The following is a 24,782-nucleotide window of genomic DNA, read 5'->3' as shown; positions in this document are numbered from 1 at the left end:
AAAATTATATTTGCATCATAAAACTATGAAAACATTGAAACTAATGTTTTTGAAGGCTCGCCTATTCGTTTAAGCAATCAAATAGTCAGTGCATGCACAGTAAAGAACAGTTGAAGGCACCGGGAATGTTTCAAATATAACCTCTGTCTACTATCAAGTATCAGACCACACACTCCACTATCCACTATGTACTATAATGTACAATGGCAATTAAAATGTGTTCCCGCCATTTTAAAATCCGCGCATCTTGCGCCGTGACCATGACGGTCACAGCGCATGCTGGTGAACGGAGGTAGGCTGGTGAACGAGTTATTGGGACAAAATTGGAACATTTTGGAACATTGGTTACATCGGTTGTAGACATGCAGTGATTCCCAAACTTGGTTTGAGTGGTCCTAGGACCAATCTAAACGCTTTCCGGCCAGTTTTAAACCGTTCTGAGCACTTTTAGTTTTAGGAGAATATTAATTTTTGTTCATTTTCGTGCATTCCATGAACCTGGGTAATTTTCATGCTCATTGGAATTTCTCTCTCTCTCTCTCTCTGTTCTGGTCAACGGTTTCTGGCCTCTTACGTTAAGATGGAGGCCTTCTCACCGTGCCCACAGAATGCAACTCCTGCTAGCTGCACGCCAGGACTCCCAAAGTATATACGAAATCATAAAATAATAAATATCAATGCAACAGACCCCTGGAGTCTTGAAGCTGTCACTACCTGTCTCAGAGCAAACCCACTTCCGTTGTAGTACTTCTGCGGGTAGACAAGGGACTTCCGAGCAAGGTCAAAGCCTGGGAGATATGTCTCTATGCGGAGATGGGCCTAGGTTGAGTTCCTAGTATGGGATTTAGCGAAAGTTCCTGGTGAAGAATCCAAGGAGGTTACCCAAAAGAGTTTTCCCTATCCAGTCTTGTCGACTGTTCCACAAATTTGAAGATATGATGTAGTTTACTGGTGTTAAGGTAGAGTTTACCAATTATTCTCATTCTGAACGTCATGATCTGGATGCACTTGTAGAGGAGGTGCTGGGATGTTGCTGCTTCTCCTGAAAAGTGTTCGCAATCTTGCGTCTTGAAGTTGACGTTGTTTGCCACGTTCTGAAAATAAACTAGTGGGCTGTGACCTATTCTGAAAGCGACCATTCATTGGAATTTAGAAGGTAAAATAACTCACATAACAGTGCTCCCGACAAGTTTCACGGATATAGTGATTGAGTTTCTAGTCACCTAGCCTCTTGGCCTGAAAGATTTCTTGTTCGGCAGGGTGACTGCTTGAACGTCAACTTCAACCTTTCCCACTGTGCACTGCATCGAATCGAGGTAGAGTTGTTAACTGAAATATTACATTCAGTCTAGCGACCTTTAAATCTGGGTCAAACTTAGTATTTCTGAAAGTTTCGCAAAATGTTATTGATTACAGAGGGTGTGTCACGCCACTCTCTCCTTAAGATCTTGCAGATGTTAGCACCATACCGTACCTGTTCATTATAATAGCCCTAGACTATTGCATGAGACAAGCCTTAAGCAAGCACCCTGAAATAGGATTTACCATTTAGCCTTATAGGAGTAGGAGAGTCAAGGTGGAGAAGATATCGGTCACTGGTTTTGTGGATGACATTGCTCTGATAGCAGATACTGAAAAGGAGACAGAGACGCTGATGCAAGAGATAGAAAGGGTTGCTGCCACAGTGGGACTTAGAATGAATGAAGGGAAAAACTAAATTCATTACTCAGAACATCGAGAACCCTGATACCATCAAGTCTCTGGGTAACCATGCTGAAAGAAAGCTTGTCTCTGAAGAAGGAGAGACGATAAAAACGTGATACGATACGGTATGTTGAAATAAAGCCTGTCTCTGAAGAAGGAGAGACGATAAAAACGTGATACGATACGGTATGTTGAAATAAAGCCAGTCTCTGAAGAAGGAGAGATGATAAATACGTGATACGAAACGGTATGCGAAAGCTATGTAGTTGATCAGACTTAAAGTTATGTGTTCTTAAGAGGGTGAGAGGTTCTTTAGTAAGGCCGACTGATTAAATGAGGCTCTGAAATGAACAGGAATCTAGCAATAATAGCATGGAGAGTGGGGAAATCAAAACGCGGAATAATAATCTAACTCTAAGTTAACGATAAACTGGTACAGAAATCAAAAGTCCGAACACGGAGTCTAGGAGTAGGAAATAGCTGTGAACCAAACAAACAGAATGGCACCCGTGCATGATATATTAAAATATGTACCGTTCTAGGATGCCTCCGCAAACTTTTGCTCCTCTGTAAATGCATGTGTTAGTGCTGTAGCGAAAGCTATGTAGTCGATCAGACTTCAAGTTACGTGTTCTTATTAGGGTGAGAGGTTCTTTAGTAAGGCCGACTGATTAAATGAGGCTCTAAAATGAACGGGAATCTAGCAATAATAGCATGGACAGTGGGGAAAATCAAAAAGCGGAATAAATAATCTAACTCTATAAGTTAACGATAAACTGGTACAGAAATCAAAAGTCCGAACAAGGAGTCTAGGAGTAGGAAATAGCTGTGAACCAAACAAACAGAATGGCACCCGTGCATGATATATTAAAATATGTACCGTTCTAGGATGCCTCCGCAAACTTTTGCTCCTCTGTAAATGCACGTGTTAGTGCTGTAGCGAAAGCTATGTAGTCAATCAGACTTCAAGTTACGTGTTCTTATTAGGGTGAGAGGTTCTTTAGTAAGGCCGACTGATTAAATGAGGCTCTGAAATGAACAGGAATCTAGCAATAAAAGCATGGAGAGTGGGGAAAATCAAAACGCGGAATAATAATCTAACTCTAAGTTAACGATAAACTGGTACAGAAATCAAAAGTCTAGGAGTAGGAAATAACTGTGAACCAAACAAACAGAATGGCACCCGTGCATGATATGTTAAAATATGTACCGTTCTAGGATGCCTCCGCAAACTTTTGCTCCTCTGTAAATACACGTGTTAGTGCTGTAGCGAAAGCTATGTGGTCGATCAGACTTCAAGTTACGTGTTCTTATTAGGGTGAGAGGTTCTTTAGTAAGGCCGACTGATTAAATGAGGCTCTAAAATGAACGGGAATCTAGCATGGAGAGTGGGGAAAATCAAAACGCGGAATAAATAATCTAACTCTAAGTTAACGATAAACTGGTACAGAAATCAAAAGTCCGAACACGGAGTCTAGGAGTAGGAAATAGCTGTGAACCAAACAAACAGAATGGCACCTGTGCATGATATGTTAAAATATGTACCGTTCTAGGATGCCTCCGCAAACTTTTGCTCCTCTGTAAATGCACGTGTTAGTGCTGTAGCGAAAGCTATGTAGTCGATCAGACTTCAAGTTACGTGTTCTTATTAGGGTGAGAGGTTCTTTAGTAAGGCCGACTGATTAAATGAGGCTCTAAAATGAACGGGAATCTAGCATGAAGACTGGGGAAAATCAAAAAGCGGAATAAATAATCTAACTCTAAGTTCTCCACTACCTGAATATTGATCGGGAACAGGTTAGCCGCATATGTGGAAAGAGTGAGTTAGATTATAGGTAACAACGGGTAGTCTCAAGCTACCCGTCTTTGCACCGTAACTTAGCCATCTGATCTAGAAGAGGAAGGAAGGTTATCATCTACACATACTGTATTAGGAAGTTAATCGTGTCCTAGCTACAGATCATACCTTATTAAGAAGTTTATCGTATCCTGAAAAAAATACCTTATTAGGAAGTTTATCGTGTCCTAGAAACAGGCCATATAACAGAATTATCACTTTCTCCTCCTCCCAATCCACAGTATTCCGGAGTTTCTGCAACGTCACTAAAACTGCAAAATATTGTAAGTTCATATGTAGATTCTATAAAAGGTTTGAATTAAAGCAGAGAGGTTAATAAGCACTTATCATATTTAGATTATAGTTCAGTCAGTTTTTTTTGAGACGCCTCCATGAACCACCACGGGGCGACCTGCCCAGTAGTAAGAGCTGCCCAGTAGTAAGAGCTGCAGGAAATCACAAAAGCAATGAGGAATGTTGAAATTAAATGACTTTTGTCATTTATGGGTGCTTGTATAATAATTTTACCGCAAGATTTTGATAATCTTTGTAATAAACTAGTGCAATGATTGGACAAGTCACAATCAACAATGATAAAAGTGTTTTATATAAAATAACCTAAAGCGAGAATGTCGTTAGTTAACTATAAAATACAGTACCAAGCGATTTATTAAAGTAACACAATTATACTCGTTCTAATTGATATTAGCTTACTTTGATTCAACGAAAACCTACCTTTTATCTGCTTTCGTGAAATTCAAAAGTGATGTTAAAGTAACACGAGCCCTTTAAAGCTTGCAGGGGTTCCTCCTATTATCGTTGATCAATTATGTACCAAGTACACTATGTAATACAGCAAAGTCGTCAGTCGATAACTGCTGTTAAAGCCATGAAAGTTCAAAGCGAGTGCAGAAACAAGAAATGGCGCGAAATCATAATGTTCAAGCCACACGTACAACCTATGATCTGCATTATGCTCCTTCATCAACTAATTCTAGTTTTAAACGATTTTGACACGCTAAAATGCGCGCGTGGATTTGCGCGGCGCGTAGAAAAATTTTAAAGCTGTCGGATAGAGGTTAATAAATTTTTCTACTGTCAACACAGCCCAAGTTATTCATGTTTTAATATCAAAAAATGTCCGATTTTTTTGTATTATTTTTAACTAATTTCCTTTTCAAATCGCTGCCACATCAAAATTATTTTACGAAAGTACATTAAATTTTCACAGAAAGCAAGTTCAATCGTTTTAGAACTAAATTAAAAAAGAATTTAATATAAAAATGTTAAAACTTTAAAATTATCGATGGAATAAATTGCCAACGTCCAAATGTGTGTAAAATACGACGAAGGGAGGTCACAACACTGCGCGCAGGAGTGTATATACAATTCCTAAATTAAATCAATAATCATGTTAATATGAGTATTCAACACTACTCGACAACAAATATTTGCCGGCCCATCAACGATTCAGTCGCCGAAACAAAAATCAAATGTTTGCTTTTTCGTTTCGGGGACTGTTTGAACTCAGTACTATATCCGATTAATCATACTTTATAATGGTTAAAATACAAAGTAAAAAGATTTTCCTCGATGGGCCGGCATTCGCAACCGCGAAACGTTTTGAGTATGACAAACGATGACACCACCACCAGCCGTTAATTAATAAGTCCATGGGTGACGGGATAAAGTAAAAGTAAGATGTGTAATTTCATATTGCCTATCACCTATCACCAAAGTTACTTTGCATATACTGCTTCTAGTTACACGATAGCGATCTCAGTTCCCAATAACGTGTGACCCAACAGAAGGGATTGTGGAAGGACACGTACATTTTTCATTAACACGTGCCCTGATTACCCCCTCCGTTGAGCTACTATACGGGGAACGTTGACCGCCAGTCTGTAGTCAGATCGTTAATAAATTTTACTTTAAAATTGGTTGCCGGGTGATGGTGTCAGTGAGAGACGTTAAGTTAGGTGAATATTGGTACAAAAATATAATAATATAGCAGTTTATCTCAAAGTTAAAATCACTATTTGTTAAAGTATACAAACAGTTCTATTCAAAAGAACAAAGTCCGAGAGCAGAGATAAGAGAAGATTTGGAGACTATACACGCATATGTGGGGTTTAAATTTGGTATCAGTAATTTTAGGGTTCGACCGAAGATACCTCCAGTTCACAGTTTATTATCACTAATATATATAATATGCATTCAAGAAGACACGGGGTTCAAATTATTTTTTCAGTTTACAATAACAGCACTCGATCTTGATGAAAGTATTTTTGCCTTTTCGTTTCTCGTACATATAATACGTGCACATGCAGGAAGACTGACAATAATATTTGATACAGCATATATCATGTGGTTAAGGCACTTATCAAAGAAAGTGCTACAGTACATCAAGGTAAGTGTAATTAAATGCTGACTGTAGTTGAGTCATGAGTGAGGTTTGATATGAAAGCAATGGTATAATAATATATATTAGATCCGGCTATTATCCATGGCATACCAGTATTATCACTCCTATCTATAAATCAGGCAACCCCTTCAGCCCAGACAATTACAGAGCAATAGCAGTTGGCAGTTGTATGGGTAAGCTGTTCTCTAGCATCTTACTTGAACGTCTGTTACACTTCAAAAAGCTCTACTGTCCTGACCCAAAAGAACAGCTTGGATTTTCGAAAGGTGCCCAAACTAACGATCACGTTTTCACCCTCAAGACAGTAATTGACAAATACACAAAAGCTGAAAAGGCTCGTCTTTATGCATGCTTTGTTGATCTAAGAAAGGCCTTTGACACTGCAGTGGCGTAACGTTGCCTGTTGGCGCCCCCCTGCCGAAAAGGCGCCCCCCTGTTGGCGCCCCCTCCCCTTTTGGTGCCCCTCCCTAAAATTGAACAAATTAGGTGATTTTAGAAGATACGCCGGTAAAAATCTCTAAAAAAGTGTGTATCTAGAGCAAAACGCGCAGTTTTGCTAGTACTTTAGTTAAGTTTTCGAAATTGTCCCACATTCAAACGACGATTTGGCGCCCCCCTAAGACGGCGCCCCCCTGCACAGCGGGGTCAGCAGGGCCCTTCGTTACGCCACTGTGACACTGTATTAGGGACCTCCTTCTGCACAAAATTACATGCCTTGGAATAACCGGTAACTTCTTCAACTGCCTAAGTGATATGTACAAAAACTCTATTGCCCATATAAATATTTCCAAACTCTTGTCGCCTAAAATTGCTATTGGCAAAGGAACGGAGCAAGGACACCCCCTATCGCCAGACCTTTTTAAAATCTACATTAATGACTTTTCATCTCTCCTGAAATCTGTTGGTGACTATCCAGTTCTTGCTGACGTTCTGATATCACATCTGCTGTGGGCTGACGATCTTGTCCTTCTTGCTCTTAGTCCCGAGGCCTTGCAAGTCAATATCAACATTCTATTTGATTTCTGTGACTCCATGGGCCTTGAAGTAAATATTAAGAAAACTAAGATTGTAATATTCAGCCCTCCCAAACGAAAGCAGTCCTATGAAACATTCACATTGGGAGGTCAGCCCATCCAGCACACCGATAAATACTGCTATCTTGGCATAATATTCCACAGAAATGGATCGTTTACAGCAGCAAATACTGAGCTGAGGGCCAAGGCTCTCCGTGCTCTCTATGACCTCAAAGGCAAAATAGTTAAGGATGCCCTCTCTCACCGTGCCCTTAATATTCTATTTGACTCCTTAATAAAACCAATCCTGCTTTATGGCTGTCAAGTCTTATGCCCCCACTCAAAAACCATGAGATACCTTTCAAAAATAGATGACAAAGCCAACCCCCAGCATACCTTGAAGTACATTGCACAAGACCACTATGACAAAATTCCACCTCAAGTTTATCAAGTGGTCTTTGTCCGTCCATTCAAAAGCATCAAATATAGGTTGCTGGGGCGAAAGCGGGCGCCACCCCCTATTCTTTGAAGCCTGCAAACTTGCAATAGATTACTATAGTCGCCTTGAAAACACTGAAAACGAACTACTCTGTGCTGCATTTCACGAACAAATCATGTTGGGACTTCCTTGGTATACCAACATCTCAAAGCTTCTCACCAAATACAACTTAACCCCCTCATCTTCCTCAAAATCTAAGCTCTCCGCCCAAATCAGTCACATTTGACACGGAGTTGTAGAGTGAGCTATGTGCCTCGCCGGGCTAAAGTAGTGAATGTCCTTGCTGTACGGCAAGTTTAACAAGGAACTGAAACTACTAGGTTCTGTACAGACTCAACTCTCCACCCATGTCAATATGTTCATTATATGCAAGCCTCTTGATTTATAACATGAGATCGCATTACAAAGGGGAACCCTCGAACCAAAATCGTATATCGAACTTCGAAAACCGAAACAAATATTTTTGGCTCATAATGATCAGGGTAGCATGAAACATGAACAAAAATAGTTTTCAAGAAAACTTTGAAAATTTTTGACTTAGAAAATTTTTGACTTCGAAGCCTAAATTAAAAAGTTGGCCCTTTTTGGTCCCTTGCCCAGATTTCATGGGGGGCGATGGCCCCCCCTGCCCCCCGCTTCCTACACCCCTGCTAATTACCATTAAACTATTTGCAAGCCATGGTAATTATAGAGTGCTATCATTGTGCAGCTCTAAAACTAACAAAAGTAGAAATGAAATGTAACAAAAGAATCGAGGAAAAGAGAAATTAGTACAGCAACATTGAATTGTGAAAAGTACCATTGTTCTTGTTAATTGCAATAAACTGCACAACTATTTACTGAAATGAAACAATTCTACAATACAAATAGTCTATAGAACCCTTTTTTACCATCTCATCTACACAATTTTATTGCTGGTTTTGTTTAAGGCAGTAATCGAATGGAATATACACTAAAATACAAATTGTCTGTGTTATGGGACAATGAATAAGCTCTAAGAACATAATTTAAGATCAGCAGAAATATTAACACGATTACTGTGAGCAATGGACAGTGGGTCTTAACAACCATTTGTACAGAATGTATGAAGAGGATGGCCCAGGTTATAACTTGATTCACGAAGAATTCACTCCTGCCCGTCCGACTTCTCTTCCAATCAGTTCTTCAACTGGTAAATTGCATTCGACATTAATAGCAGATGATTAATGAAGTATCCCATATGTGCCACAAAATGTATTTTAAACAATTTAATTGCGCATGTCTTTCAATTGTAGTATGAGAACTCTTTTTGATTTCAGACAGTGTAAACATTCTTATGGTTACACACTTTCTTTCAGATTTGATTCTAGATGATCAGAGAAAAAGATTACGAAATTGCAGAAAGGTAAATTCTCCCGTAAAAGTATCGGTTTTTGAATTATAAACTCTTAAAATTATATGGACACGTTCATTTGAGTTTGAGGATATTGGTAAACAAAAATGATAGCGTTTTCGACGATAGTGGCTTAATTTTGACATATATTAACCTAGTACGTTCAGAAGTTCTGAACATTAGCCACGTAACCCATACTCCCATATGCACTGCTCAGAAAGAAAATTTATTGTTGTTAAGCACTATAATGGTTCAAATGTCACATTTTGTGTGACTTAGTTAACTGCAGTTGTCTAATTATCACTCCTTGGTCTGAAATATAGTAGATTAGGTCAATCTAACAATTATGATGCCACATTGGTTAAAGGGCACGGATCGAACGGTTACAAGGCAATATTTGGGTAACTTTGTCACACTCAGAATACCATACCTCTATTCTACTGTGAGGTGTCCTCAAAAACCTTTTAACTCATTATTTGATGGTTGATCTACCAATCATAGCCCTAAAATATTTTGTTTCGAATAGTTAGATAATACAGGCACTTGGTTATTAGGAAATGAGGTTAATTCTGTCACAATATATGGAATTTTAAATTTTGGGCGAATTATTTATATCTGGTTTTGGTTTAAAAGGAGTGAAAACTTTATATGATGACAATGCAGTTGATGCAAGTTAAGATCAGTTGATGTTTACATTGTCACAAAAAATGATACGAAATCGTAAATAGGTTAAAAACAATGATTATAGAATGAAATAGTCTCTTATAATAACTCTTATAATAACTGATGTGATAAAGTAAACATGTCTTGCCCCTATTTTGAAGATCTATATATTCTATGACTCTATTAGAATTCAACATTCTTCCAGAAAAAAATCGGTAGAATATTGTCCAGAACATCAGAGCTCAAGTTTAACAATTTTGGTTAAATTTGTCAAAGTCACTAAAAATGTGACAAAATTAACTTTCCCTGCCCCAACAATTTCAAGATAGTGTGTAAAAATTAGCATAGGCTGCTTTATTGCCTATATAAATCAATCCAAACTACGAAAAAGATCTGTTAATCTGATGACGATTACCTAACTCTAATAATAACTGATGTGACAAAGTAAACATGTCTTGCCCCTATTTTGAAGATCTATAACTCTATTAGAATTCAGCATTCTTTCAGAAACGATTGGTATAATATTGTCTAGAACATCAGAGCTCAAGTTTAACAATTTTAGATTAATTTGTCAAAGACGCTGAAAATGTGACAAAATTAACTTTCCCTGCCCCAACAATATCAAGATAGTGTGTTAAAATTGGCATAGGATGCTTTATTGCCTATATTAATCGATCCAAACTACGAAAAAGCTCTGTTAATCTGATGACGATTACCTAACTCTTATAATAACTGATGTGACAAAGTAAACATGTCTTGCCCCTATTTTGAAGAGCTATACCTCTATTAGAATACTATGTAACTTTATCATCAATGAACTAGTTATTTTGCCAGCAAGGAGCTAACAGAGTTATAATATTTTTTTTTGTGACGAAATTACCCTATTTTTGACCATGTTGCGGTAGTTTAATTGTGACACTGTTAACATATTACCACCCGATAATGATTTATGTGACTGGTGCGTGGTACTAGCAGTGTTGTTTGATCCATAGTACATAAAATAAGGGGTGTAAGCTGGTATATCATTATTTGTTCAATTTCACACATGTTCAGATATCATCAAGATTATGTGACAAAGTAAACTTGTTTGTGCCTTCTCTGTTTTAATTCCTTACGACTATATGATATAATAACAATTCCTAGCACTTCCAGGCCATCAAATAAACGTACACTACTCAGCATTGCTTATCAGGGTGCCCTAAACATTCTTCACATGTTTTCTTAAATGTGTGACGGAGTAAACCTGAGTGCACCATCTAACAAAAAAAGTCGTCAAATATGTACGTAATGGTCATATGTACCCATCCAATCAACTGGACACTCAAAAATCTGGTCAAAAACGGCAGCAAGGGGTCCATATTTACTCCGTCACATGTTTATAGTGTGACAATGTAACCATTTCCGTGCCGGCCGTAGTTAAGCGATATCTTATCACCTGATTAAGATATCGTTAAGTGACAAAGTTAGCCTAGAGGATGAGACGATTATCCTAACCATCAAGGGTTTGTGTAATTTCATAGTGTGACAAAGTCAACTACACTGTGCCTTTTAATATGGTCACTTATATTTACCAATATCCTCAAACTCAAATGAACGTGTCCATATACTAAAGTTAATTTAAAACCAATAAAAAACAAAATGCTTCTAATATTAATTTCGATTTTATCTTACAAGACATTGGATGCAACTGAAAAGGAGTCTAAGATAATGGACCTGGAAATAGCAAAGCTGCAACTGAAAATTCAGGAGTGTCTCGACAAAACTGCTTCTAACGACCGTCTAGAACATGAACTGGTCAGTTAGCTCGAAACTTCTTTATTTAATTAAACTAATTATAACACTACAAATCTATTACATTTATTGAGTATTATGTATCGTGATGGAAAGGTTTTAAGTGGGTAAAGGCCTTGTTTTTACTTTGTATTGAAAAGCATTAACACATACTATTTAACTCTGAATCGATTTCAATCCTTACGAATTTATAATTGAATGTATCTCAGAATGCGATGATAGAGAATCAGTTGAAAGAAAAAGACAACCAGAAAAAGCTGATCAATGAAATGAGTTTCGAGAGACAAAAATCAGGTTTTTTTAACTGACTTTTTAGTATTGTTTGCCTCTAAATATCCCGTTGCCTGTATTTGTCATATGTTCCCAAGCCGAGATGATGGTTCCTTTATTTACTTTTGTTACAAATTCATGTTTTGAAGTCAAATCTGAATATCATTTCAGATCATGGCACATCACATGAATAGTGCCACCATATAATAATATTGATTATTGGGTAAATACATTTACTTTCTTAGAGCATATTATAATATTTCTAAACAATAAATTTCAGCACTGATAATTAGTAAAATCTATTTTTAGGCGAGAGTCGACCGTTCTACAACTGCTATGACTTTGTATTTAGTAAGAAGATCAATGCAGTCTTTTCCTTTGTTCTTGATCGTGTATCTATATCTTTCTCTGGGATGACACCACAATCTTTTATCAAAACTTATTTATCTCTTCTCTTGCACCTAATGTGAATGCTAATGATATTTATTACTGTAAACTATGCATGACTATTGACTTATGTCCATTGTCCATCTGTATCACCTGTCATTTGTTTAGTTGATGACAAATCAGGTGCTGAAAACTCGTGTAAGTTTGGGTAAAACGTATGAGTATGTACCACACATGTTTATTAATTATTTAATTTGAGTTTATGCGTTTAAATAATTATTCAGCATGATAGTGCGTGTTTATACTTTTGCATTTCAACTGCGATAGTGGAGTCCCGGCCGTAGGCACGCGTTACAGCGGTTACACTAGTACAGGGTTTCCAGACACATGTATCTTTATTTAAATCTGATTGTTTTATAACACAATCAATCTGCCATAATAGCTACATAAATGAATGAATTTTTATTATTATAATCAATGTTAATTGTATTGATTAATATTATTAATTGTTAATTAATTGTTAATTAATGTTAATTAATGTTAATTATGCCCAGGTGGAGAAGCACCACTAGACACAGTGACTATTGCCAGTCTGGAGGAGGAGTGGGCGTGTCCGGTATGTAGCGCGCCAAACAACATGGTCTGGAGAACCTGCGGGGAATGTGGCCACACCCCCACTGATATCAACAACTGTGTCATTCTCAGGAGCTAGTGGTATCAACAACTGTGTCATTCTCAGGAGCTAGTGATATCAACAACTGTGTCATTCTCAGGAGCTAGTGGTATCAACAACTGTGTCATTCTCAGGAGCTAGTGGTATCAACAACTGTGTCATTCTCAGGAGCTAGTGATATCAACAACTGTGTCATTATCAGGAGCTAGTGGTATCAACAACTGTGTTATTCTCAGGAGCTAGTGATATCAACAACTGTGTTATTCTCAGGAGCTAGTGGTATCAACAACTGTGTTATTCTCAGGAGCTAGTGGTATCAACAACTGTGTTATTCTCAGGAGCTAGTGTTATCAACAACTGTGTCATTCTCAGGAGCTAGTGGTATCAACAACTGTGTCATTCTCAGGAGCTAGTGGCATCAACAACTGTGTCATTCTCAGGAGCTAGTGGTATCAACAACTGTGTCATTCTCAGGAGCTAGTGGTATCAACAACTGTGTCATTCTCAGGAGCTAGTGGCATCAACAACTGTGTTATTCTCAGGAGCTAGTGATATCAACAACTGTGTTATTCTCAGGAGCTAGTGGTATCAACAACTGTGTCATTCTCAGGAGCTAGTGGTATCAACAACTGTGTCATTCTCAGGAGCTAGTGGTATCAACAACTGTGTTATTCTCAGGAGCTAGTGGTATCAACAACTGTGTCATTCTCAGGAGCTAGTGGTATCAACAACTGTGTCATTCTCAGGAGCTAGTGGTATCAACAACTGTGTCATTCTCAGGAGCTAGTGATATCAACAACTGTGTCATTCTCAGGAGCTAGTGGTATCAACAACTGTGTCATTCTCAGGAGCTAGTGGTATCAACAACTGTGTCATTCTCAGGAGCTAGTGGTATCAACAACTGTGTTATTCTCAAGAACTAGGGATGTAAACATTATCAATGTTATCGGTAGAGATGAAATATCTCATGTTCAAACATACCCTGGCTACATCTAAAAATACATTGCTTTACTATTCGTAACTAGGTTAATTATTGTTAGTTACTGATCACAATGTATATATAATGATTAAAATCGTATACACTATACATGTGTATCTAATGATTATATGTACATATTTTACGTCAAGAAAAATGAAACCAGCTGTGTTTTACACGATTAGAATCTCAGTCAATATCTTTTTAGACACGTGGTCAGAATGATCCGTGTAATGTGATATGGCATTTCTCGGGTGTGGATTTTACCTCCCTTGTGTGTGTTTGATAATTATTTGTAATTGTACTCTTATCCTTGTTGATTGTATTGCTTTTGTTACATTCACTATAGGTGATAAGCCTGGAGAATCGGTTTCATTTTCTCTTTAACTAATTCATGAAATATTGGTAATGTACGGCCATTCAGTTCCGTTTAACAACGATGTGATTTAAATCTTTGTCTAAGATCTTAATTTCGTCTAAAAACTACCAACGTAAGACGCCACTGTACACTGTGTGTACTGTGTATACTGTGTAGTGTGTATACTGTGTAGATGTATCATGTATGACTATAACCAGACTATAATATTGTAGGATGTAATGTAGCCACTGTAGATGTATGACTATAACCAGAGTTACCAGGCTATAATATTGTAGGATGTAATGTAGCCACTGTAGATGTATGACTATAACCAGAGTTACCAGACTATAATATTGTAGGATGTAATGTAGCCACTGTAGATGTATGACTATAACCAGAGTTACCAGGCTATATTATTGTAGGATGTAATGTAGCCACTGTAGATGTAGGGTAAGGCACGTAATTTTGTCAGGGTACCTAATTTTGTCATTTTGCTCTGAAAAACTGCCTCAGCTCGGAATTTCAGCTTGAAAGAAAGCTTAGACTTTGCTGAAACTGCTCCTACAAAGTTTAAGTTTCTAGCTCTTTTGCATCTGTGTCAAAAAAGAAGGCGAAACTGTTAACCCGAAAAATAAATAAGATCCTTAAGGTTTTCTTAAGGAATTTTCAAAATTTTGATTTATTGCTATTTCAAAAGTAATTGAGCTAGCTTCATGCCATTGCATATTTCAAATATCTTCTACAGCAGAAGTATACGTACAAATTTTCAAGTCTCTAGCGCAATTATTGTTCAAGTTACAGAGGGTGACAAAATTAGGTTCGATTTTGCCAAAAGTACCTAATTTTGTCAAATAAATCGACCTTTCTCAAATTTCTTGTAAATCACAGATTGTGTTGAAAATGGCCTTATACAACTATTCTGAAGTTTTTTTGCCCATAGGATATGTATAAGGCACTTATAATAGCATAACACTTATAATAGCATATTTTCGCCGAGGTGGATAATCTGATTTTTTCAATCTAAAATGACTAAAAAAATATTTGATGAAATTACTAAGCAAGTGATCTATCTACAGACATGAAAATTTCAACCTAGACCTAGAACCAATCGTTTTTCAAGATACCAGTGGTTTCAGGGGCATTTGGGGGCTATTTTCTAAGATTAGATACCCAAAAAGTGTCATCTTTTCATCAAGCTACAAAACTATGAAAACATCATATCTTTGGGATTTTTGAGGTCAATGTTGGTAAAAAAGCGCTCGAATGATGCATCCAGGTAGTCTAAAATACCGAGAAATGGTTACTTTTTGCACAATCTTCAAGTGACAAAATTAGGTTCGGGGTGACAAAATTAAGTAAAGTCACCTAATTTTGTCATTTTTTCAAAATAATTTTTTTGAACAACTTCAACCCCAGCAATTTCGATCATTTTTGTGTTAGAACTTGCCTAGACTGTCTACTATAACATGGTGGAGGTTTCATCTAAATCGGAATTTCAGACGAGGTTAAAACCCATGGTTTATATCAGGCAGTCGGAAAATTGCCAAAAAATGACAAAATTATGTGCTTTACCCTATGACTATAACCAGAGTTACCAGGCTATATTATTGTAGGATGTAATGTAGCCGCTGTAGATGTATGACTATAACCAGAGTTACCAGGCTATATTATTGTAGGATGTAATGTAGCCACTGTAGATGTATGACTATAACCAGAGTTACCAGACTATATTATTGTAGGATGTAATGTAGCCACTGATAAGACGATCATTTCTCTAATCTCAACAAGCACTGGTAGCTACAGTGGTGATGAATAACGATGACAGTGGCAAGTTGGTATACTTTGAGTCACATTTGAAGTATCAGATAAAAACGTCCCAGATTACTCTGACAAGGAAGAATAAGAAATCCAGCTGGGGTGTCAATGTGTCCAACATCATTGCTAAGGTAAGGTTAAGGTAGTACATGTTTTCTGTATTAGTGTTAGACCTAACACAGATCTATGTTAGATCTTAGCTCAGGGACAAAGAAATTTCGGGATGGCACAAAACTAAATGATTTGTGCCATCAAATAAAAGCTGTGGCAGTTTATCATCTTTCTGTTTTAATGTTCAGAATGATAAAACTCGAAACTTACTGAAAAGGTTTTTACGTATTGCAGCACTTTAAAAGTTAAAGTATTTGAAACATCAAACTATTTCAGCTTTACGATGGATTGGAACTCTACCTAGCAACGGTACAAAGTTTGGACGAAAAAGGGATCGCCAAAAAGATGGGCCTAAAAGAACGAGATCAGATATTGAAGGTGAGTCTTTATAATACTTTATTAAGTAAAGTATTTGATACACTGTGTCTCACAACCATAAATCTTCGCTGAAACCTTTTAAAAGTTAGACCAACTGAAAGATGTCTCTCCCCAGGTAAACGGTAAGTCAGTGAGAGGCTGGCAAAGTGAGAATTTGTTAGCAGAATTCAGTGGGAACTGTAGTGTGACAGTTACTGTCATCTCCATAGAGGATAGGACCATCACTGATTTGTTTCTAATGACCAACAGGGAGAATGACCTGAACTATTTGTGGGCCCTCAGACAACTCGTGAAACTGAGGTAAGGTCGGTCGCGTTATTACTGGTTCTTGGTATTTTATTATCTTGTGGTATGTAGGCACAATGTGGAATTTAGCGACACAATATGGATCGAGTTTGTGCTACTACTTTGTTGAAAATATTCCGAATGTCTCTGTTTGTTTTTTAGTTAAACTGCTGTGAAATTCAAGAATCTCCTCAATAATTGAAGTATTTTCCCAGTATTTGTAATATAGATTTCTCTGGAACGGGGCTGGATCTCAGCGCTATAACAACAACTTTACACGAACTAATTGTGACTAATTGTTCACTAAAGTGTGTCACGCAAATCCTGGGCATCGGTAAGTAGTAAGTACTGCTGTAAGTACTGCTGTAAGTACTGCTGTAAGTACTGCTGTAAGTACTGCTGTAAGTACTGCTGTAAGTACTGCTGTAAGTACTGCTGTAAGTACTGCTGTAAGTACTGCTGTAAGTACTGCTGTACGTACTGCTGTAAGTACTGCTGTAAGTACTGCTGTAAGTACTGCTGTAAGTACTGCTGTAAGTACTGCTGTAAGTACTGCTGTAAGTACTGCTGTAAGTACTGCTGTAAGTACTGCTGTAAGTACTGCTGTAAGTACTGCTGTAAGTACTGCTGTAAGTACTGCTGTAAGTACTGCTGTAAGTACTGCTGTAAGTACTGCTGTAAGTACTGCTGTAAGTACTGCTGTAAGTACTGCTGTAAGTACTGCTGTAAGTACTGCTGTAAGTACTGCTGTAAGTACTGCTGTAAGTACTGCTGTAAGTACTGCTGTAAGTACTGCTGTAAGTACTGCTGTAAGTACTGCTGTAAGTACTGCTGTAAGTACTGCTGTAAGTACTGCTGTAAGTACTGCTGTAAGTACTGCTGTAAGTACTGCTGTAAGTACTGCTGTAAGTACTGCTGTAAGTACTGCAAATATGTATTTTCATTCGTGTTTTTTGTTTATGTAAATTTAATCAAATGCAATAGTATCAATTAATTAATTACGGTTAATCATTAATTTACTCTTGTCATGATTCGCTGCTAACCATGAATGGTTCCTAATACTAGTAGTATATTGGTACATATCACTCAGGCAGGTTGGTTTCACTGAAGAGACTTATTCTAACACACAATAACTTGGAACATGTCGACGAGAAAACCATGTTGAAACTTAAGGAACTAACAGACTTACAGGTACACACTTTATAACGTACTATTTATTGTTATAAATATGTATCGTGGCATTGAATAAGGTACAGCTGGATTCCAGACTATTCTCAAAAGTTATCACAGACTATATCAAATAATGGTCTCACTTTTCCTCATTTATTGATCAAGGACCCATTCTCGGATTGTCTTCCTCGTCTGAAATAATTCTCACACCTGCCACCCCACCATTAGCTAGGGTACAACTCGCTCAGGAATTTCCCAACAGTTGTAACAAAGATGGAAAAGTTGGAAGAACTGTCTCTTATACACAATCAGATTAGTGTTCTGCCTGACGAGGTAAGTGTACCGGGGTTGGATTAGACACTTTTTACCTAGACTTTCACTTTCACTATCAATTTTACCATCAGTTTCACTTTCACACTACTTTCTATTACAGGTAGTACAGATGACGAGTTTGGAGAAACTGCATCTTGATAACAACGTGTTAACTGAGCTACCAGAGTATGTGACATTGCAGCTCCCGCAACTGAGAGCTCTTACACTGGAGAACAACAAGGTATGTGTCACAGTGTCACAGTGTCACAGTGTCACAGTGTTGCAGTGTTGCAGTGTTGCAGTGTTACAGTGTTGTAGTGTTGCAGTGTCACAGTGTTGCAGTGTCACAGTGTTACAGTGTTGCAGTGTTGCAGTGTTGCAGTGTTACAGTGTCACAGTGTTACAGTGTTAAAGTGTTGCAGTGTTACAGTGTTACAGTGTCACAGTGTTACAGTGTTGCAGTGTTGCAGTGTTACAGTGTTGCAGTGTTACAGTGTTACAGTGTTGCAGTGTGACAGTGTTACAGTGTTACAGTGTCACAGTGTTGCAGTGTTACAGTGTTGTAGTGTTACAGTGTTGCAGTGTTACAGTGTCACAGTGTTACAGTGTCACAGTGTTACAGTGTTGCAGTGTTACAGTGTCACAGTGTTGCAGTGTTACAGTGTTGCAGTGTTACAGTGTTGCAGTGCCACAGTGTTACAGTGTTACAGTGTTGCAGTGTCACAGTGTTGCAGTGTTACAGTGTTGTAGTGTTACAGTGTTGCAGTGTTACAGTGTCACAGTGTTGCAGTGTTACAGTGTTGCAGTGCCACAGTGTTGCAGTGTTGCAGTGTCACAGTGTTGCAGTGTTACAATGTTGTAGTGTTGCAGTGTTGCAGTGTTGCAGTGTTGCAGTGTTACAGTGTCACAGTGTTGCAGTGTTACAGTGTTGCAGTGTTACAGTGTTGTAGTGTTACAGTGTCACAGTGTTGCAGTGTTACAGTGTTGCAGTGTTACAGTGTTGCAGTGTTACAGTGTTACAGTGTCACAGTGTTGCAGTGTTACAGTGTCACAGTGTTGCAGTGTTGCAGTGCCACAGTGTTGCAGTGTTGCAGTGTCACAGTGTTGCAGTGTTACAGTGTTGAAGTGTTAGTGTTGCAGTGTTACAGTGTCACAGTGTTGCAGTGTTACAGTGTTGCAGTGCCACAGTGTTGCAGTGTTGCAGTGTCACAGTGTTGCAGTGTTACAGTGTTGTAGTGTTACAGTGTTGCAGTGTTGCAGTGTTACAGTGTCACAGTGTTGCAGTGTTACAGTGTTGCAGTGCCACAGTGTTGCAGTGTTACAGTGTCACAGTGTTGCAGTGTTACAGTGTTGCAGTGCCACAGTGTTGCAGTGTTGCAGTGTCACAGTGTTGCAGTGTTACAGTGTTGTAGTGTTACAGTGTTGCAGTGTTACAGTGTCACAGTGTTGCAGTGTTACAGTGTTACAGTGTTGCAGTGCCACAGTGTTGCAGTGTTGCAGTGTTGCAGTGTCACAGTGTTGCAGTGTCACAGTGTTACAGTGTTACAGTGTCACAGTGTTGCAGTGTTACAGTGTCACAGTGTTACAGTGTTAAAGTTCTGCAGTGTTACAGTGTTGCAGTGTCACAGTGTTGCAGTGTCACAGTGTTGCAGTGTTACACTTAATTTAGTAGAATTGCTTGCTTTGTGTTATTCCTGTATTGTATAGTAGTATGGGTAGTAGTTGTATATAATAGTACAATATTCATGATAGTATTTTATTACTACCAGGGGTTTTGTTTGTTTTCATTATGTACATGCTATTTGGGGGGGGGGGGGGGGGTGGGGGAAGGAGATAGCCGCGGTATATCGGGGCACGGTAAATCGGGGTTTTACTGTTAAACTGGTAACAGAGGTATATTTAATGGACCAGATTTAGGTTTTACGTCATGGAATTTAAAACTACTGACAGAGAAACTACTACTGCTATCTAATAAAGTATTTTATTTTAGTTGGCACCGAACACACCGAACACAGGCGGTTCAAGAAAAACTCGCAGCAAGTTTTATTACAAGATTGGTGTAACTGATGCATCTTTGGCTCAGACATAAGAAGACTACAAACCAAAAGCGCTTAAAATTCGACGAGAATTGTTCGAATAAAAAAAACTGATGATACAGCATAAATCAAGTTATGTAAAGCTTTGAAAACAATCCAGATTTTGATTATCACGATTTATTATTGATCAATTTTGTGTTAATTACTGAAATACAGCCATAACCGGAAATAAATGACTTTCTTACACTATTTTATCTGCGTGTGTTTTTAATAAATTTTAAATAAAAGTAAATTTCTAATATAAATTGACTACAGTATATGTGTTTGTATACGAATATACAATTTTAAATGATTTATATGATTTTAAGAACGTACAATATTGATTTATTTTCCTGTCAAATAGTGCCATCTCTTATTCCTTAACCGTAATACCTTAAGTCGTGATTTTGACTGTCAGTGATATTGAATTCTTTAGATTTAATTAAGCAAATTAAATGGAAGCCACAAGTTAATCAGTGATGTTCTTAGCTGCTCAGTTCCCAGTCATCTGACATGTTTCGGGTCAAAAACTGCTAAACTGTCATACATCATAGTGTATATCGTTTTAGTCTTATGACCACACTTGGCAAACATCCAAGCATTTTTATGACTGGAACTATGAATAACTATGATCTTGAAAGAGTCTTCTTAATAAAAATTTGGAGCACGCATTAATGCTGGAATAGTCGTTGCAGCGCCAAGAAACGCACGTACGATCACGTTATGCGCGCGCCGTATCCAGTTGGACGTCGCGTGACACTTGGTTTAACGGGTGATATTCGTAAAATATTTGTTCCAATTATTACCGTCAGTCCAACTCGGCGCGCGTCCTGGTAGGTTATAAACGTACAACACTTGGTTAACTTGTCATACGTTGTATGACCCGCTGCGCACGAATGCGCGGCTCCCTCTGTATCGTAGAAACTCTATAGTGAAACGACCGTGGGGGCCACGACGTGATACAATGCACAATGGTTGACGGGTGATACTCCATACTCGTAAAATATTTGTTTCAAATATTACATTGACGGATGTTACTCGTCTAAATTTCTTCGAAGTAGCGCGCGCCGCTTTCTTCTTGAAATAATTGGCCCGATGGCAAGTGCTACGAAGTAGCATGCGCTGGGCCAGACCACTACAACAATGGTCAAATATTACAGGACCATCGACGAGTCCAACTCGGCGCGCGTCTTGGTAGGTTATAAACCTACAATTCATGTTATGTTATTAAGCGGTGCTCAGCCTGTCATTCTGCCGAATCGTTCGCGTTATTGTTTATGACCATTATAGCCTGGGGTTTCCGGGTAATCGTCATGTTACCTTACTTGGCATGCCAATGCAATCCATATGCGCGGCGCTTTTTCTAGCTTCTCGCAGAGGAGAGAAATATCTGTGAGAGAAGCAAGCAATACACTAGTAAGTTAAATAAAGTCACTTGTAGCAAGATCTACTACTTGGCCGCCCTGCGCATCAAAATGTTTAATATCGCAAACTTGCCAGATCGTAGCAATGCCCTAATGCAACTGATCTGCTGCGAGCTGCGAATCGTCAATGGTCAATATAAATAAACTTGGTTGTACTTTAGCTTTTTTGTCTTTAAGTTTTTAGATTGTTCTTTAAAATGTTGTTAAATTATTTTGATGCAGTTACCAGTCACTCAGATGTGTTTTATAAAAATATGTTATATAAAAATTTGAGGAAAGTGAAGTGTCATGGTATAAATATCATGACACTTCACTTTCCTAAAATGTTGTTTTCCTTTACAAATATAAAAGAGCATATTATCAATTATTGTCATTGACAGGACACATATCCTTACATATACCTTACACATACCTATCCATATACTACCCACAATAAGGGGCCATAATTGTTTCAATTAATTGTTTCAATTAATTGTTTCAATTATGTAACTATATATATTTATTTCTATTTCTATTACTTTTGTTTGCAATGTCTTTAGATTAGCAACAATTGGTAATTATTTTCATGTTTGTGGTGTACAGATATTGTAAAATTTTCATATATTTTCAACAACAATATTTTCGAATGGTTCTATTTTATAATTTTTTTACTGCTGTACTGTAAAATTTGAAAAGTATTAAACAAATAACTGTCACGGTTTGAACTTTGATAGTGAGTTAGCAAACAGCTGATGTCTAAATTGTCAACAATTGCTACTAAATTCTGGTCTGACTTCGTCCATTTATCATACATGCAATTTTAATTACATCCATTTCTTTCTTGGTGCACGATTCAAAGTTACTGTTGACTAGCCTGTTTATCCCATAGTAAGTAGCAAGCATAATGTCAGGCTGGGCCCACTTTGTGGTTATGTCTTGCTGTTTTTAAAGTTTCCTGAAAAACACATTTAGATTTGATGTCTTTTAAATTGCCAATCACGCCTGTTATGCTTTGGAGTATGCTATAGACATAGATCTAATTTTACATTTTCAGTAGGTCTCGATTCGAAATGACAGACTTTGATAAGCTACCAAGCTACAAAGCACTAGAAATCCTTGCTGAAAAGTTGAAGTCAGCTCATATCAAAAACTTTTTCGCAAATGACCCAAACCGGTTTTCGAAGTACAGTCAATCAATTGAAGTCGATGGTCTGAAGCTTCTTGTTGATTACTCCAAAAACAAAGTTGATGAAGATGTTTTTGGTGAACTCTTAAAACTTGCTAAAGATGCCAATGTTGAAGATATGCGTGACCGAATGTTTAAAGGAGATGAAATCAATTTTACTGAACAGCGAGCTGTTCTACACATAGCATTAAGGAATAGAAGTAACACTCCCATTCTTGTTGATGGCCAAGATGTTGTGCCAAATGTGAATAGAGTTTTAGAAAAGATGAAAGGCTTTGCAGACAATCTTAGAAATGGGATCTGGAAAGGGGTGACTGGTAAAGCAATCACTGATGTTGTTAATATTGGTATTGGAGGATCTGATCTTGGACCAGTGATGGTGACAGAAGCTCTAAAAGCATACAGGGGCAATGGACCAAACGTTCATTTTGTGAGCAATATTGATGGGACCCATGTTGCTACAGTCTTAGAGAAAGTTAACTTTGAGACCACTCTCTTTATTATTGCAAGTAAGACCTTTGGAACCCTTGAAACCTTAACAAATGCTCGCACAGCTCGTGAATGGTTCATCAAACATTCTGGGGATGCAAGTGGAGTTGCAAAACATTTCATTGCACTCTCTACAAATGCAAAACGTGTGAGCGAATTTGGCATTGACACTGCTAATATGTTTGAGTTTTGGGATTGGGTTGGAGGACGTTACTCTTTATGGTCAGCTATTGGAATGAGCATCATGTGTCATATTGGAAGTGAAAACTTCATCAAATTTCTTGAGGGAGCACATGCAATGGACAACCACTTCACCTCTACACCTATGGAGAGAAACATCCCCATCATACTTGCTGTGTTAGGAGTGTGGTATAACAATTTCCTAGGTGCCCAATCGCATGCACTATTACCTTACGACCAATACATGCACAGATTTGCAGCCTACTTTCAACAGGGAGACATGGAATCCAATGGTAAGGGTGTTTCTCGTGAGGGCACCCGAGTGAAGTACAGTACTGGGCCCATTGTTTGGGGAGAGCCTGGCACTAATGGTCAACATGCATTCTATCAACTTATCCATCAAGGAACCAAGCTTATACCCTGTGATTTCATCATGCCTGTGCAGTCCATGAACCCTATCGGAGACCACCATGAGATTCTCTCATCTAACTTCCTTGCTCAGACAGCAGCCCTGATGACTGGAAGAGGCAACGAAGAAGCCAGGAAGGAGCTGAGTTCCATGTCTGCTGAAGATCAGGATAGGCTGAGTGTCCACAAGGAGTTTACAGGAGACAGACCCACCAACAGTATCCTGTTTACCAAACTTACCCCTGCCATGCTTGGAGCTCTCATCGCCATGTACGAGCATAAGATCTTTGTCCAGGGAGTCATGTGGAACATCAACAGTTATGATCAAATGGGAGTTGAACTAGGCAAGATTCTAGCTTTGAAGATCCAACCGTTGTTAAAAGATGATAAAAAGGTCCATTCCGAAGATTCTTCTACTAATGGACTTATAAACTTCATTAAAGAAAACAGGAAATAGTTCACTGGTTATAACATTTATATGTCGGTGTCACTGAACACTGATCCTTGCATGTTTTTGTTGTAGATTTTTAGAATGTTTAAAGAGTATTTCGTAATTGATATGAGCATGGTTAACCATCATTTTGTAGTGCATTTATCACTAGTTTTATAGTCATAACGTAGTTTAAGGTATTTAATGACGTCATGTCATGACGATATTATCATTTACAAATCGTTTCATAACTTTTAAATAGAATTTTGACTAATAGAATTTTAATGTGACTATAATATTATTATAATATAATTACGATGTATTTTAATTTTGTTAGAACAAAATAATTCGTATTACTGAGTCTGAACTCTGTTGTTACTCTTTATTTTACATTCAAGTTCTCTGTGAAATTTTACATTAGCTATTTTTAAGTACATTTGTAAAAGTGGTCAACACAGTTTTATTGTGTACCTCTGACGACGAAATACAACATATTATCATAAGTAAATGATATGTTCCAATTTTAAATCATTTAAGTTAATTTAATGTATAACTTGCCTCAACATATCAAA

The 24,782-nt window shown here is 37.8% G+C and overlaps 3 protein-coding genes and 1 long non-coding RNA gene across 5 annotated transcripts; 3 read left to right on the top strand and 1 right to left on the bottom strand.

Moving 5' to 3' along the window:
* Nucleotides 1-1,148: 1,148 nt before the first annotated feature.
* On the bottom strand, nt 1,149-4,764 carry LOC134813363 (uncharacterized). The gene is made up of 3 exons (XR_010160003.1): nt 4,277-4,764; nt 3,707-3,813; nt 1,149-1,329 (listed from the first exon to the last, which is right to left on the bottom strand). It is a non-coding gene; the product is annotated as an uncharacterized LOC134813363 (long non-coding RNA).
* Nucleotides 4,765-8,552: 3,788 nt separating this feature from the next.
* LOC134812886 (uncharacterized) lies at nt 8,553-13,976 on the top strand. 2 transcript variants are annotated; one of them, XM_063820489.1, is made up of 6 exons: nt 8,553-8,649; nt 8,816-8,862; nt 11,188-11,307; nt 11,514-11,598; nt 11,884-11,925; nt 12,516-13,976. In XM_063820489.1, exons 1-6 carry the CDS (start codon nt 8,559-8,561, stop codon nt 12,671-12,673), a joined length of 543 nt encoding a protein of 180 aa, XP_063676559.1. In that variant the 5' UTR covers nt 8,553-8,558; the 3' UTR covers nt 12,674-13,976. The 2 variants fall into 2 exon arrangements, with proteins under 2 accessions (XP_063676559.1, XP_063676560.1); XM_063820490.1 differs by lacking the exon at nt 11,884-11,925.
* Nucleotides 13,977-15,703: 1,727 nt separating this feature from the next.
* Nucleotides 15,704-20,475, top strand: LOC134812177 (uncharacterized). Its single transcript, XM_063819417.1, has 8 exons — nt 15,704-15,914; nt 16,171-16,272; nt 16,388-16,572; nt 16,773-16,891; nt 17,648-17,748; nt 17,956-18,060; nt 18,161-18,280; nt 20,030-20,475. Exons 1-8 carry the CDS (start codon nt 15,777-15,779, stop codon nt 20,126-20,128), a joined length of 969 nt encoding a protein of 322 aa, XP_063675487.1. The 5' UTR covers nt 15,704-15,776; the 3' UTR covers nt 20,129-20,475.
* A 1,932-nt stretch (nt 20,476-22,407) lies between these two features.
* LOC134812425 (glucose-6-phosphate isomerase-like) lies at nt 22,408-24,538 on the top strand. Its single transcript, XM_063819835.1, has one exon. The coding sequence runs from the start codon at nt 22,588-22,590 to the stop codon at nt 24,235-24,237; it is 1,650 nt and encodes a 549-aa protein (XP_063675905.1). The 5' UTR covers nt 22,408-22,587; the 3' UTR covers nt 24,238-24,538.
* Nucleotides 24,539-24,782: the final 244 nt, after the last annotated feature.

This window comes from Bolinopsis microptera, chromosome 3 (genome assembly GCF_026151205.1).
Source record: "Bolinopsis microptera isolate Bmic1 chromosome 3, MBARI_Bmic_1.0, whole genome shotgun sequence".
Lineage (NCBI taxonomy): Eukaryota > Metazoa > Ctenophora > Tentaculata > Lobata > Bolinopsidae > Bolinopsis > Bolinopsis microptera.
The sequence above is the reverse complement of the archived record's forward strand: the minus strand, read 5'-3'. Positions and strand labels throughout refer to the sequence as shown.

Coding starts and splice junctions, on each gene's coding strand:
- LOC134812425 (XM_063819835.1), top strand. CDS start 22,588: ATGACAGACTTTGATAAGCTACCAAGCTACAAAGCACTAGAAATCCTT.
- LOC134812177 (XM_063819417.1), top strand. CDS start 15,777: ATGAATAACGATGACAGTGGCAAGTTGGTATACTTTGAGTCACATTTG. Junction 16,273..16,387: donor AACGAGATCAGATATTGAAG/GTGAGTCTTTAT, acceptor GTCTCTCCCCAG/GTAAACGGTAAGTCAGTGAG. Junction 17,749..17,955: donor AGGAACTAACAGACTTACAG/GTACACACTTTA, acceptor CCCCACCATTAG/CTAGGGTACAACTCGCTCAG.
- LOC134812886 (XM_063820489.1), top strand. CDS start 8,559: ATGTATGAAGAGGATGGCCCAGGTTATAACTTGATTCACGAAGAATTC. Junction 8,863..11,187: donor GATTACGAAATTGCAGAAAG/GTAAATTCTCCC, acceptor TTATCTTACAAG/ACATTGGATGCAACTGAAAA. Junction 11,599..11,883: donor TTTCGAGAGACAAAAATCAG/GTTTTTTTAACT, acceptor ATCTATTTTTAG/GCGAGAGTCGACCGTTCTAC.